The 15,608-nt window shown below is 42.8% G+C and overlaps 1 protein-coding gene across 6 annotated transcripts in view; it reads right to left on the minus strand.

Moving 5' to 3' along the window:
* Window positions 1–314: 314 nt before the first annotated feature.
* The window catches only part of glra1 (glycine receptor, alpha 1), a 118,303-nt gene continuing 103,009 nt past the window's right edge, over window positions 315–15,608 (minus strand). For 3 of the 6 annotated variants that reach the window (XM_005741237.2, XM_005741235.2, XM_005741234.2), the window contains one exon: window positions 315–4,991. In XM_005741237.2, the coding sequence (XP_005741294.1) occupies window positions 4,707–4,991 (285 nt within the window). In that variant the 3' untranslated portion in view covers window positions 315–4,706. Of the gene's footprint in view, window positions 5,016–15,608 lie in introns of all 6 variants that reach the window. The other 3 variants (XM_005741236.2, XM_013912935.1, XM_013912934.1) reach the window with 1 other exon arrangement.

The following is a 15,608-nucleotide window of genomic DNA, read 5'->3' on the forward strand; positions in this document are numbered from 1 at the left end:
CAGCTTTTGCTGCTCCACCCACGACCCCGTCACCGGTTTACTGCAATACTGACCCCTGCAGAAGAGGAACACTTCACAAGAACTGCAGTTTTGTAGGAAATCCTCACACTCACGCATTTTTCCGACTTCTAACGTCAAGTTTTAGGACACATGGTTGACCTGCTCCCTTGTCTGCAGCTTAACGTGAAGCACTCTAATTGCAGGAATTTTGCGTGAGCAGTAGGTGGGACAAAGAAATTCTGAAAGCACGATAAACACAACAAAGAAGTCTGACCTTTATTAAAATAAAAACAACCTGCAGCCGGGATTTCTTTGCAATTTTTAATACTTTTTCTCGAACGATTACACAGATCCTTGAGTCGAGTAACAGAAAGCAGAAGATCCAACTCCAACAACCTCGACAATGTTCAAAAACAGGTAAAGAGATTTTTGTTCAGAAAACCTTTAATCATTAATAGAATTAGTAGTATGACATATTTCAGTAAATATTTAGATATATACAGATACAGCAGAAACGGTACATTCTTTTTTTTTCTCTTCAAATTGCTTCACATTTTTTATACAAGCCAAAATATCTGCCATTTTATTTATATTCATGCAAAATATTGATTCTCAGATTAATGAAAAATAAAAAGGATTTGCTGAACTTTTTTTTTTTTTTTCATTCTGCTCTGATGTGCACGTTCAGATTATAAGCGTCATAATGAGCATAATTGTAAGTTCGGCAAACGAAACAGGTGCACTTTGTGCCAATACACGAGAGAAGCAACTAAAGCAAAATTAAGGCCATTCCAACTTGTGCAAAGAAAGTAAACAAATAAATAAGAAGAAGAAGAATCGTCATAATAATGTTTCCTTTAGTTCACAGCAGTTCGAGAGTCTCTGTTTTTTTCTCCTTCTGCCTCGGGGTCATCGGGTTGTATAGTACATACAATAAAATACAAGAGAATCAAACAAACCCTGCAAAAGCCCGTGAATCATTAATCATCGGCAAATCAAACCATGCTACTTTAAAATCCATAAACGTCTAAAAATGCATCCCTCTCTCTCATCCTTCTGTCAGTTTGCATCACATTGCGATGCAAAACCAACCCACAGTATCCCCCCCTCTGCCCCCCAAACCCACAGAGAACAATGATTAATACGACGGCATGAGGCCTGACAAAAAGCTCTACAACAACTATGACACGCACGAGACCCACGCCTGAGGGGAGAGCCGTAAATGCTGGGAAATGGTGGTTGAATGGATGCACGATATGCTTCTAGGTCCTCTTTTTTTGTTGCATATTCAACCCCCATATGGCACGAGAAGATGTACATGTGTATGTAAAACAGGCGACTGATGTCCTTGTGTTTTTGGCACAGAAGATAAAAGGAGCCGTCCTAATCAGATTGAGCCGGCTGAGGTTTCCCACCTGGGTGCAGGCCGTGACCACAGAGGAGGCTTCACTGCAAACAGAGGCCATCAGAGGCGGTTTGCATCATACGTGTCGCTCAGAGGAGCTGCCAAGTCTATAAAATACGATTTTCCTGGCGAGCGTGCACGGATCCATAAGTTCATTTGCTGGGAAGAGCTGCACCTCAAGCTCTATTATAAAAGATATTTTAAAGTTTGTTGTGTGCCTCACCACGACTGAGCCAGGTGGACTAAAAGTCGAACACTTCCATTTAAGACAGCGTTGATTTGTCCCTGTACACAAATATGAAATATTCCTTTCAGCAGCACTAAACGGTTTACTTTTTAAGTACTGCACCTGCTTGACTGACCTGTGTAACTGAAAGAGTTTATTACCTGGAATTAGCTTTAAGGTGATTTCTGGAGAACTTTGGTCAAACCAAGAACGCTGTGTGAGAAGCATCGCAGCAGCCTTTGAAAGGCCCAGTGAGCTTGTTTTGCTTCGTTGCTCCCACATACATGAATAGCAGAGAAGTACAAGTGTGACTTTGGACCTGGGTGAGGTCTTCATTTAACATGCATATTTGTGGGTTTTCAGAAAAAACACCACCTTTTTACTTTCCCTGCTTGAACCGTCTGATCTGCTCTGAATCTGAATCCGTGCCCACATCTCTGAAGGTGTAACGATAAGGAGGGTGAGAGGGTGAAGGCGGGGATTCGACCGGAGCTCACGGAAACACAGCTGCGCATGTGGAAATAAAACGGCCTCTGTAAGTAACCAAAGCACCTCTGAGGTCCCAGCTTTGAGCAGTTTTCCTTTTCTGGGAATGATTCGGTGAATGAGATGCATAGTTTGGACTGAAGCAGATTTTATGGCACTTCCATTTTAAAGTCAGAACAGGCTGGGATCATGTGAGCAGAGGGAGAGGTGGAGCATAGCCCTTCGGATTGCTCGCAGTGTACTTTGAGACAAAGTGAATGATGTAAATTAAAATCTACATCAGATGTTCTGTAAAAGACACAAAACCCAAATTAGTTTTAAGGAATCCCTTTGCTGCGGATTCATGGATTAAACAGCAGGAGGAGAGAAATGAAGAAATCATCCAAATGAAAATATTGTTTTGTATTTCTGTCTCTGAGGATAAAAGGAATATGAAATTATAGCCTCTTAAATCATATTTTTTCTCACAATGCAGAGTTGGACAGCGAAATGTTTGTTTCAGTTAACAGTGGAGATGCACTTTGTGCCAATCTCCCCATGTCTGATATTTAGACCAAAACAAATAATCCATGTTTTATTGTCAGAGCGAGGAAGGTCTAGCTGGCTGGTTGACTTTCAGCTGGTGGCTCACTGATCAGAGGTTATCAGAGGAATAATCGGAAATATTCATCCGCTCTCTCTAAGACTCTTACAGTATGTCTGTGGACTGGGACAGAACGAGGAAACACAAACTATAATATATAATAGCTACATCGGGCTAATTTAACCAGCGCACAAGCTGGAATTTAATAAAATGTTTCTGACTGGGCAGTACGGCTGAGCCAGGCCTCCCGGTGTCTCACAAAGAATCGTCGACGTGCTCCTTTGAGGTTTGGCTGCAAAGGCAGGTTTTTGTGTAAGAAGCAGAAAAAGATAGTGTGAGACTGATTAAATGTTCGCAAAAAAAAAGAACATTGCACATCACAGCCTGTCAGAGTTCTCACTGAACACACATCATCACTCTCCTCCTTCCACCTCCTTCCTTCAGATTTCTTGTTTAAAACATACACACATATATATTTATATATATTTTTCTCCATCTACTGATCCGTGTGCATTGGGCAGAAGTGCCTGGGCAGTTTGCAACACCTTTGTCTCCATTCTGACCAATAAGCATGAAAGACCTTTTTTCACTGTCTGCAGCGGGATGTGGATGAGGGTGCCCAGACGTGGGAAAAATCATATTTGCATATACTGATCGTTGCATAGAGAAGCCTGGTGCAAAGTACAAGAAAAAAAAACGAAACAAATAAAATCATTAGTCACACTTATGAAGCCTCAAATGACGAATCCCCTCATCACAGCCTCTGCATGTGGATGGCGGCGTAGCTTTATGAGGTTTGCAGCTACAGTCGGTGCATACGAATGAGGCGGGAATACAGTTAATTAAGGTAACATATGTCCTCTCGGCTGGGGAGCGGGATGGGCGGCGTCACGTTAAGGCGGGGTCAAAGCAAGGAAGCACTACTGGAGATGTAAACGTATCTGTGTGTTGCTACGTCCTCGCTCGAGTAGTTCTCTGTCCGCTTTCACCAAAACAAAGCGAAATCTCAAAAACCCAGGAGCCTGCGAGGCGACATCAGCTGCTGACATCAGAGCGCACCTCCATCAGAGCGCCGCAGGAGCCACGTGTTGAGTCGGCACAGAAATTCATTAAGAAACAACCGAAAAAACAGAAATGAAGGACAGGCAGAGGAACACGCTGAGCACGGATAAATGAGATAGTTTGTCCCATGTCGTCCAGTCGTGTGATTGACAGGTCGGTTCAGTTTCACGGTGCTTGATGGCAGCGGGAGCAAGGGGGAGCTTTGAGGAGTGCTTGCAGTACACATTTGAAGCAAATCTCGATATACAGAAAGCGCGACCTTTGCATCGCTTTGTTCAATGGAAGCACCGATCGGCCCGCCTTCTTTTCTTTTCTTTTTTTGGGTGAAAAATCCTTTAAATCCAGACGCCCACCTGTGGAAACAAACATCCTATTTTTTCCCAGTTATGATAACATATATGAGTATATTACACTGCTCTCGCACGACCCACCCGTCACATAGCATTATATCTGTCGTCACACAAAAAGCTAAAATCAAACACAACATTTCTTTTACAAGCCTCGCTTGTTCAGTCCGACTGCTCCCACACAGTTTTTGCTGGGATGCCTGCAAAAGTTGAACTTTTCGTTTCTTGAATATATTGCCACATTCATATATCATGCATTTTACTGCATTGCTATTGCACCGGTCCGGATTATTCAGGAGCTGGAAGGAGACGGGAACGGGGCAGGTTTCAGGGTAGGAGAGGAGATTAAAGGAAAAATAAAGCAATAATAAATATTTGAAATCGTGTCTGTAGGCGTCAGGTGGTGCCATGGTGAGTGACCGCCACAAAGAAAGTGACTTTCCTCGACCAAATGAAGGCGAAGGAAGAGGAAGAGGAGAGAACGCTCGGTGGAAAAAGGGGCAACAGATCTTGTACCGAAGTCAGCGCTCTGTTTCCTTTTCTCTGTCTTCTCCTCTTCGCACCGTTCTCCTCCTCGTCCTCCTCCTCAGCTCTCCACTACTGCTTGTGGATGTCCTCGCTGCGGATGATCTTGTAAATGATCCAGTAGAAAATGTTAAAAATGAGGAAGACGAGTGGGAAGGCCACGCGGGACACCGTGTCGATGCGCTTGGCCCGACTGATGAACAGCTTCTTCATCTCCTCGATGCTCTTTTCGGGTGCGGCCGAGGTCGGGGCATTGTTGTTGTTGCCTTTGATGGCCATGCCGTCCTTAGCCTGCAGGCAAGCGGGGCCCATGCCGTAACCGGGGAAACTGAAGCGGCCCTCGCCCGTCTCATCCTCCTGCAACACAGGCCAAGACTCAGGCTGTTAGGAACCAGAGAAAGACGTTACTGTTGAGAGGTGTGTGTGAGTGAATTTCAGAGATGTGCAGTCATGCAAAACAAATAACTAATGACGTGGAGTGAAAATGAAAAGCGAGGAAGTGAAGTACTTTATCACATGACCGTGTGTCTGAATAAACCAGAAATTTAAGGTGGAATTAGCGTGTCATTCTCAGCTGGCTGTCTTTAATTAAAATAAAGAGGAAAAGAAGAATATGTGTATATATATATATATATATATATATATATAAAATGTATGTAGAGAGAGAGGGAATATAGAATATTTGATTCATCTCTGTGCAATTCCATCCTGTTAAGAACAGCGAAAACTACCCCTGGTTTGACCCCTGAATGTTCCCTTCATGCTAATCTTCTTGCACGCCCTTGGACAGAGATGGGCAGTAACGCGTTACTGTAATCCGATTACTTTTTTCAAGTAACGAGTAAAGTAAGGGATTACTATTGCAAAAACAGTAATTAGATTACCTTTACTTTCCCGTAGGAACGCTGTGTTATTGTGTTACTAAAACCGTGATTTTTTTGCGAGAACGTCTCATGACAGTGACGTAAGCGAGTGCGACGTTGGTGACAACAGCTGTGTGCAGATCAACAATGGATCACATATCGATTGTGGGAGAGAGTATGAGCGTGCAGCATTTAAAGTGTGGAAGTACTGACCTTACTTTGAGTTTGATTCCATAAAAAGTGACAAAAACATTAGTGTCCATTGTGCGTGGGAAGAAAACTTCTTTTTACAGCAAAAAACCCCCCTTAAACTTCCAAGCAACCACCGAGTGCGCTACGACGTAATGGGAAACTCACAGAGAAACTCGCGGATTCTTCCACTGACCGCTGCGGCACACCTGCACTAGGGTAAACCTCCGCCTACCCCACTACTGCTTTACAGGTGAAAATAGAGCAACAGGACTGCTAGTCTTTGACTTTATTTATGTTCTGCTGTGTTTTACTTGCATCTATTTGAAAGACTGAGTGCAAACAATATTAAACAAATTTCTTCCAGTCAGAGAATGTTGCAGATAATTTAATTTTTGCTTGATGCATAAAGTTAAAAGATTAAAACTAATAAAACAAGTTTTAAAAAGAAACTTTTCCATTTGATTACATTTTGTATGATGGATTATGCAGAAAAAGTAGAATTGGGCTGAAAGATCTATCGCTTTATCACCTATTCAGGTTGTAAATCGTGTTTTTAAAAAGTAACTAAGTAACTAAGTAATTAATTACTTTTGAAAATAAGTAATCAGTAAAGTAATGGGATTACTTTTTTGGGGAAGTAATCAGTAATTAGTTACTGATTACTTTTTTCAAGTAACTTGACCAACACTGCCCTTGGACCACTGCTCTCTAATTTTAAATCACTCCGTGCAGTTCCCATTTTGACCTCTTACATTTTGTCATGACCTCAAACGTGCAGACAGTAAATGGACCCAATACTGTGTGGATGTTCATCAGAAATGAATATCTGAAAATGGCCCTTTGACTTCATCTGTGTGACCAGAATGAAAGTCAAGTTGAAGGGCCAGCATTTTGGGCAAAGAGCAAAGAGGCATTCGGGGACTTCAGGGAGAAATCTAAAATCAGCAGCAGTGCTAAAAGTGGTCCAAGCAGAAATGAGAAGATGACTTTGAGAGGGAAGTCGTAAAAAAAACCCAAACCTTGGGCAACTGATGAGAGTTTTGCTCCAGTTTGGATCATCTGACCTCAGTTAAAAAACAGTCCCATCATTCTTAAACTTTCTCGCATGGAAAAATTGTTTCTTTTATATGATTTATATGATCCTTTCATCAGTCAGAAGAAAACGCTTGTAACAAACCAGTCTCAAAGGCCACCACAATCATCTCTTTCATAGATAGGCAGCCTGGATTTGCTTTTTTAACCATAATAAATCTGACTGATATTTCTTGGTCGGGCAGCAGGTTTGACTGATTGTAGGCGGGCACAACTTTAACATCATGACACGTTTGATTGCTGTGTCCATCTTTGATGGCATTAAATAGAAATGTGTTAAACTTTATTAATATGAGCAATGAATACAGAAGTATCATATATATATGTATATATATATATATATATATATACATAAATAAAATGAACAGCAGTGTGTTTGAGAAACATGGTGTCTTCTATTCAAGTTCCCATCAGGTATTTGAGAAAAGAAGATGCAATTTTAATGGCTGCACCACTAAATCGTGATATTTCCTGTGTTGCTATTCCAGTGGTTGGTTGTGACTCATCGATTGTTATTTCGACTGAATGGCCCAGCGGTGCCGTGCAGGGGGGACGAACCCCAAAGCTCGCTGCCGATCACACTCGCTCAGCCTAGATGCAGAAGTCATCGATAGGAGCTGACGCCGGACGCCACGTACGCTCATCTCAGTCGCCAAGGGGAGCGGGAGGACGCGGCCGAATGGATTTGGATTGATTGACGTGCGCCGTGCTCAAGGTTACGGCGCGTGCACGGCACTTTCACCCGAGCGCGGCGAGATATTGAAAATCCTATCGCCACACTCACCCTGCCTTTTCATTACAGGAGACACAATGACTTCCTTATCTGGTTCAGGGACTCGAACACAAAGGTCTACATGGGCTGAGAGACGGCGAGGGCGTGTGGGGAAATTAAACGAGGAAAATAAACAGCGCAGAATGTCCTTCAAACTTAAAACAACACCCGTGAAATTAAAAATTAGCTTCAATGATAAGGAGTCGTCTTTGTTTGGCTTCAGAGTTTTTGATAAAAGCCGAGGTTGTAAAGTTCACGCTTGAATGCCATTTGTTTGTTTGTTCCCGCAGGCCACGGTGGGAGTTTGTGTGGCACCTTATCAGCAGGGAATCTTTCCAGTTCATTTTGGCTGAAAAGGAAAAGAAAAAGAGCATTTTATGATCGGAAAACAAGCAGGAGCAAAATCGAAAGCAGGAGGAGGAACTGTTGGCAGCAGAAGGACCAAAGTGACGCAAAACCTCTGCAGCAGCAACAAATCAAGCTGCCAACCAAACAGACGCCTCAGTTCTCTTCAGTTAGACCAGCCTCCGGTTTCTAGCAGGGTAAGGAGCTAAAAAAGAGTCAATAATGAGCCTGTTTGTCTTGATATCATCACTAACACAGAGAAAAGGGTTAAAAATGCTCCAAAAATCCGATCAAATAAAGCAGTGCAGCCGGGTGAGGGAGATGTACTGAGAGTGTGTGTGAGTGTGTGTGCGTGAGTGTTAGACCACCAGGTAACGATCCAGTTTTAGTGCCTCATGTCCCCGTTCTGTCCTTGCATGCACTTCAAGCCATCTATTACTGTTAATACATGTACACACACACACACATGTGCACGCACACACACTCACACACGCCCGTGCGCGCTAGATGTCGATGCATTAGCTGTGATGCTAGCCGACCTCTGCCTGTCCTTCAGTGACGCTGCTAAACTATTACAGATGCTCTGCTTTATTCTGCCTGCCATGTGATTAATGTGGAGGGCGGAGGAACGTGAGGAGGAGACACAATGAGAGGAACGGCAGAGCGAGAAAGAAAAGGTGGAGTAATGACGAAAAGAAAGGAAGTCAGAGAAGGAGAACAATAAGGGACAAGGGGGGAAGACCTGCAGCCTGCAGACTTGGCGAAAAGAACTCACAAGGTTCCTGAAGGAACCCATCGAAGAACGCCTCCGCATGGACCAGGTGATTCATTACATTTATGCCTAATTATAAAAATGCCCTCCATTAACACACAAGCTCTGGGCCCGCGCAGTCCACGGATGGATGGATGGGCGGAGGAGAATTAAGGTTTGCCCTTTGGATTCTACAAAGGAGCCTCAAAGGATCCAGCTCATCTAATGTCTCTTCTCTGATACGGCCCAAAAATCGAATCCTAACATATTTACACACATACGAAATCTGGAAAGTTATAGACCGTGAGATGTTTGGTCTCTGCACCGCCACAAGTGCAGACTCTGCTTTAATCCCAGGGGGGCAAAAACAAATATGACATTGACCGTTAAAGCCAGTTCAAGGGTGGTCTTCTCTTCATAAATGAAGCAGATAACAAGTCTGCTCCAAACTCGGTGTAGTACCTACTCCAACTGTGGCAATTACATTTGCAAGCTGTTTGTGTAAACAAGTGCAAAGGAGCTCTCGGTGCAAGTGCATCCCTAACTTAATGTCCACCACTTCAGGTCAGGGTTAATATTTTAGCCTCATGCTAAACAAGGGAACACTAGGAGTGGCCTAACCATACTCCCGAGGCCAGCGTGGTGATGAAAATATAATCCTAATCAGGATGATCACTGGATCCTTTCTACGGCAAACCAATCATTGGCCAATGAGGCCATATTAGATTTTGTAAATACATCGAAAGACGTCAGACCAACTCTGCAAGTAAAACTAACATCAGCCTTTAAACGAACCACATGAAGAACATATTACAGAGAAAGCCGAGAAGGTCTCCCACGTGGAGGCAGCGTGATGTATGGCTTCCAGTGTGCCCGTGGTTTTTGTTGGATGACAGAAGCAGTGTAACAACACTCGCTGCTCAGGTTCCTGCGGGAAGTTTCGTTTTTGGGGAACTCTCCACAAAGTGTTAAGGATGAACACTTTCTGTATGATTTATGTTCCTGAAATCAGGGACTACATGGTAATTTCCTAGTGAATATTCTTTGTTCACCGCCTTGAACCGAAGCTGAGAGTTGGCACTCAGAGCTGGCTGAAGGTTCCCAGATTTGTATTGGTACTGGTGACAGAGAAGCTTGTGTGATTTTCTCAGCATCATCTTGTCCTTTTGTCACGTGAAATTTTATCATAATAACTGGACTCGTCTTTAATCTGTACCTGGTAGATGAACACTTTGCTGGATGAAACAGACGGGATAGTCGAGCAGAACAGAAACAATAGACAAGACTAGGGTCAGATAGAAAACAAGTACAGTTAAAGTTAAAGAAAATATGAAAGACGGTAAAAGGGAATGAAATAATGTTGAAAAGTAGAATGCTCAGAAAGAAGCTGGGGCAGCGCAGGCGAGGGAAGACGCTAAAAGAGGAGTGGAAAAAAGAGGAAGAGGACCTCTTAGCTCACTCATCCATCACACTTTCATCTCTGGATTGAAGCGTTTCTATCTCCGCCTCAGCTGATGTGATTAATCGAGCAGATTAGCAGGAAGCTGAAAGCGAGCTGCATCAGGCCTGCCATCCTCCATGTCTCCTCTGCTAACATTACCCTTGGATACTTGTTTTAGAGACCTGCATTTACATAAAACAGGATTCAGAGAGGTGTCAGCCCCAACTAATGCCAGCATCAGTCTCTGCTGAAAGAGGCTGGAGGAGGAATTTCTTGGCTTGCGTTTCGCTTTATGATTTCCCCCCTAAGCAATTCCAGCCAAGCACCGGGGAAGGAAATATATTATACATTTGCCTCAGCCGATCCATTTTCCGGTGGATCCATCTTAAACCGCCCTTCACTTCCTCTCCCTGTCTCCCTTCTTCCTCTCGCCTCGATTACGGCCATTTGAGGCTTTTTAGGACATTTCAGCATCAATATGTCAGTGCTGAGTGCATTCTGGTGTGCTGACAGGAATATCCAAGTAATGTGAACTTTTCCATTCGTACCTATGGTATTTTGTGCCTTTAATTCACCCCAACTTAGTTTGTTATAAGCAGCAGGTTGAGACTGATATCCGGCTATGACAGAGTACACTTCACACCTGGAAATACATCCAGGATCCGTCTCCTGTCTGGCCACTTGTGATTGGATTCTGCATCGCAGCATAGATTTGATTTTATCTGTGAAATAACTGCGCTCGGGCACGGGAACATATTTGTCATCCCGAGAAGGTTAGCGTGGCTGTTTGTCGAAGATGCTGCTGTGCACCACTTTTATAGTTTTGTGTGGCAGAAGGAAGCACGGCAGCTGCAGGGGAGGTTTTTGATGCTTCAAATGCATTCCTGAGTTTCTTCTTCATGTCATTCAGTTTGTGGTAACGTGGGTCCGTTACGTCAGCACACACAGCTCCAAGGCTGCTTTGGCACTTTTTATATTTATATAAAAATATATATATGTGGGCTCCAAAATATTTTTCATCATTTCATTTGTGGCCTGAGTCATCCAGTCAGAAATTAGCTCTGGACGTGATCTGGCTGTTCTGGATTATCTAAACTATTTTGGTGCTTATTTGGACTTTTCCTGCTCTCTCCCACGTTTCCTTGCCTTTGTCTTGTTTCCACTTCCTGATTTATTGTTTCATGTTTTCGTCTTCCCTCCTGATCGTTTCCACCTGTGTCTGCCTGCCCTCATTAGTCTCACCTGTTTCTCCTTTGCTCTGTGTGCAGGTATAGGCTGTGTCTCAATTCGTAGGCCACATCCTCCTGAGGCCACATTTGAAGGCCGATTACATCACAGCGATGCAACAAAGGCTGTCCCAATTCGAAGGCTGCTCCAAATGCGCCCGACAAATGCGTCCTTCATTTCCCCAAATTTGAGGATAGGTCAGGTGTATCCTTCGTGGCGCAACCTATCCCCGATTTAATAGCGCGGCCCACCCAATTCCAGTTTCCAATAATGGCGGCAGCTACTTAGTTGTAATATTAGTCTTATTACTCTTTGCTATACTGTATTCATTAAACTAGTATTTATAATATCTTTATAATAATATAAATACTTTTCAAATGCATCAATGGCGGAGGAGGACGACTAAAGAGCTTGAAATATTACTCTTTCTGTGTCACAAAATAAACTTTTAACATATTTTCAGGCGAGAATGCAGCTGTGTCAACTTCAAATATCTGCTCGGTTTATCAAGACATCACATAATTGCAAGAGTGCTCTGATGTCTGTTACCCACCAGCTCGATAGCTGACCGGGTAGTCAAGGCTCACTAGAGTTGGCGAGAACACTGGAGCACATCATTTTCAGACCCCGCACGGACTTTCGCTACTCAAGTTAAGCATGATATATAAGTCACTTAGATAACTTAAAAATGTTATTGTTTGGCTTTTTTCAGTGTTTTATTTGTTCCTGAGTAAATCATTTTGGCTGTGATTAAAGTTATAGTTTTCACACAGCTGAATAAACGTCAAACAGAAAACTGATTAAACAGGAGTGTGAGATGGTAGAGAATTTACTCCAGTGTCGTGTTATATTTTAGATAGCAAAGAGCAGACGGCTGAGTTTATTAAACTCCACCAAGACAGCGGTGACGCAAATCTGAAGGCTGGACTGTCCCATTTCACAGACATCAAACCTGCGAGGTGTTATCAGGTGTGGGTGTGGCAACTGCACTTTTAAAAAACTAGTTGCTGTTTTCAATTATTTTGACTCCTCACGCTGCACTGCATGATGGATCTGCAGTGTGACTAAACAGCAGCTCCTTAACTTGAATCTGAGGAATGTAAAGTCGTGGGAGCTGCCTCTGAGTAGAACACATGGCAGTTAACAGTTGCAGTTGGTTCAGGAGGTTTTTGTCAAATAATCAATAATCGAGTCTTTGCATTTCCAGTCTGATCCTGGGCTGGAATTCATCATGTACAACCCTTTGAATGTCCGAGAAAAAAAACAGGAAGCTGCTGCTTGCTGCGCTCCTGATGAACGATACTGATGACGATTTAGAAGCTGTTGCTTGGTCTCGTTCTTTACCTGTGACTCATCACAGTACAAATACAAGGAACCAAGCTTTATATGAAACTGAATGATCGCACGTCACAGCCTACCCTTTAGCCATTTCACCTCAACTTGAAATTCCAAGTTCTTTTCTCAGTTTCAAGTCATTTTCCCATTCAGGTGGCGGAAATGAGCTTCCCAGTTTTATTATTAAAATCTGTCACAGATGGGAGAAACTGTGAGACCTTCATGTTCAACAATCATCTGCAGCTCTGATTAGCCACATTCTCTCCCACGATGCCCACATCAGCCATCTTAAACATGTTATTTTCAGTTGCCGTAGTTACAGGTGCAAATGTGTGTATTTGTGCCAATGAGATATCGAAACAGGAGTTGTGTGAGCATGGGTGTTCAGAACATTTAAATTGCAGTTGTTCATTCATCTTCAGCAGTGCAGAGAGTACACTCGTGAGCTACTGACACTCAGTCATTAAGTTAATTCATATTAATACCTGTGTCCTTGTGCATACTTATAAGTGAAGTTTCAGAGCAGAAAAGTAAAACTTTATGTGAATCATTAATAATTTCCAACTGCATTCTGTAAGCGAGTCATTTACCATACCAACACTTGAGACCATTTTCATTAAAAAAGAGCCACAGACGTTTTTCTACTTCAGTCTGAGACTTTAAGAGAACAGAGATTAGACTCTGGAGACACTACTAACTGTAATTCTGTTAAATGAGCTTTGTATAATGATGTTACAGATGTTACATGGGCTGGACAGATCGTGTTTGTGGTCAGCTCCCAAATTAAACACAGCTGCTAGCTGCTACCTTAATGATAGCTTCACAAGCGGCAATATCAGTAACTGCTAATAGCTAAACGGCTAACCTTAACATTTATGATAACTGTTAAATAATTTGGTCCTGTTATTTCACGAAATTCCTCATAAAGACCAGGGTGTCTGTCTGTCACTAGCAGCTGATCTGTTTAGTTGCTAGTGGGGGGAGGGTTAGGGAACAGGCTTGCTGTCTACAACCTGCCAACATGGATGAATCCTGGATTTGGGCACAGAAAATATCTCCATGAAAAACACAGGTAAAAAAACTGCAACCAAATATATCAGAGATTGTGATTCTGACCCAGGAGGAGGAGTCACAGTGTCAAAGGTAGGGAAAAACCAGTCCTTCATATGCTCGTTATGGTGACATGAGCCTGGAAGTTTACCCAGAATGCCCTTGCTGAAATTTCCTGCAGCGAATCATCAGACAGATTGCTGGTTTCTGCTCCTCTACATTACATGAAACTGCTACAGTTCTTCAGACTGACAGATCTGTCACACTGATGCTCTAATGAGGCAAATTAAAAAGTCCTAATTTGAACCCCTAGCTGGTTGTTAAGTGATGATGTATGAACCCTGCTTCCAGGTCTAAACTACTCTGCATTTATTAAGGATGATGTGTTTTAACATGATTTAATGCTTTATATCTTGTTCTATTTAATCTGAACAAGCCCCTAAAAAAAGCCGGTGATCACTGTCGGCCTGTCTCGGTTTTTATTATCACTATCATCATCTTAAAGCTCAGTTTTTAAAACCTTACAATGTAACTACAGCCCAGCCCAGACCATGCAGCATTATATTAATGACTAACCTCGTATTGTGGATGGATTATCTCAGTTGTTCTCCTGACTGAAGTTTGGTCCGTTTACAGCATCCTGCCATGCAATTGCATTTGTCCCTAACCATCAGGAACCTCACGTTAACTTTTATCGAGTAGAAAAAAGTTAGCAAAAAAAGTTAGCTTCACTGTGTTTATATTATGCTAACATAGCTGTGTAGCTAGCCCCCACGTAGCACATCATTATATACCAGCTAGCCCAACTTCAGTAACGCTGCAAATGTCACTGCTGTTTAGTTTTCTGTCTTCATTTACATCTCAAGTGAAAGCAGAGCTGTACGTTTAAATTTTTTCAGAAGGCCGTACGAGGAAAGTTTATGGATGTTCCTGATGATGTTTTGTAAAACTTTGGCAGTGATGATATTGGAGTGCCCTGTGTGACCTGGAATGATGAACCACACGATCTGCTGCTCTCTTCCTGTATCTCCTCTCTTTGCATTTCAACCGTGTGTGACATAAATATCTTTCGGGGAAGTCGCGTCACCTTTTCACTCAATCTGAGGTTTGCATTTTGGTGTCAGTTAGTGTTCATGCTGGTATTAGCTTTTAATGCAGGTGAGGACAGTTTCTGAAGCTGAAGGTTGACCGTCCACAGAAATGGTAAAAATGTTTTCTGTGTTATTTTGAGCTTGAGACATCGTGGTGGTCCATGAGCTCACACATTTATTGTCATCTACATATGAGGTTCTTATCTGTGCGATTGGCTGATTTCCATTTTATTACATGTTTAATCAGGATTACATGTCCTTGTTCTGGTTTCATTCCTTTTACAGGCTGGGTTTTTTGGTAGAAACCAGTTCAGGAGGAGCTCACAGTAGATAGTACAGTGTACGGGATGGCCTCTTGGCCAAGAGGTCATCCTTTTATTCTTGAGAAAACATGGAGAGCCTCATGCAAATTCATGTCTGACTAATCCCGAGGCTTTCAGCACTACAATAAGGGCGAGAGGTCGGCACATTTCCCTGTCCAGCAGATAAATATGGATATTTAAATAAAAATTTGCATGATGTTGTAGTGTGATCAGTACAAATCTGTACTTGTACTGAGCAGCTTGATGAAAACAGGGGATATAAGCACTTTCAATCACTACTTTGCTTGATTTTCCTGATCGGGACTCAGGAAAAATGTCGAATGCCACTCAACAGCCGGCCTGTCAATCCAGAGGTTCAGCCGCCATGTATGGCTCATCGCTCACACCGCGCTTCTTTGGGCCTCCTAATCCCCGAGCTCTCTTATCTGCCTTTGTTCTCAGAGCTGGCGAACAGCCTGTGAGATCAAGGCATTTAGAGAAACCAGCATGTCG

This window comes from Pundamilia nyererei, unplaced genomic scaffold (assembly GCF_000239375.1).
Source record: "Pundamilia nyererei isolate P.nyererei 1_Seehausen unplaced genomic scaffold, PunNye1.0 scaffold00108, whole genome shotgun sequence".
NCBI classification, from domain to species: domain Eukaryota; kingdom Metazoa; phylum Chordata; class Actinopteri; order Cichliformes; family Cichlidae; genus Pundamilia; species Pundamilia nyererei.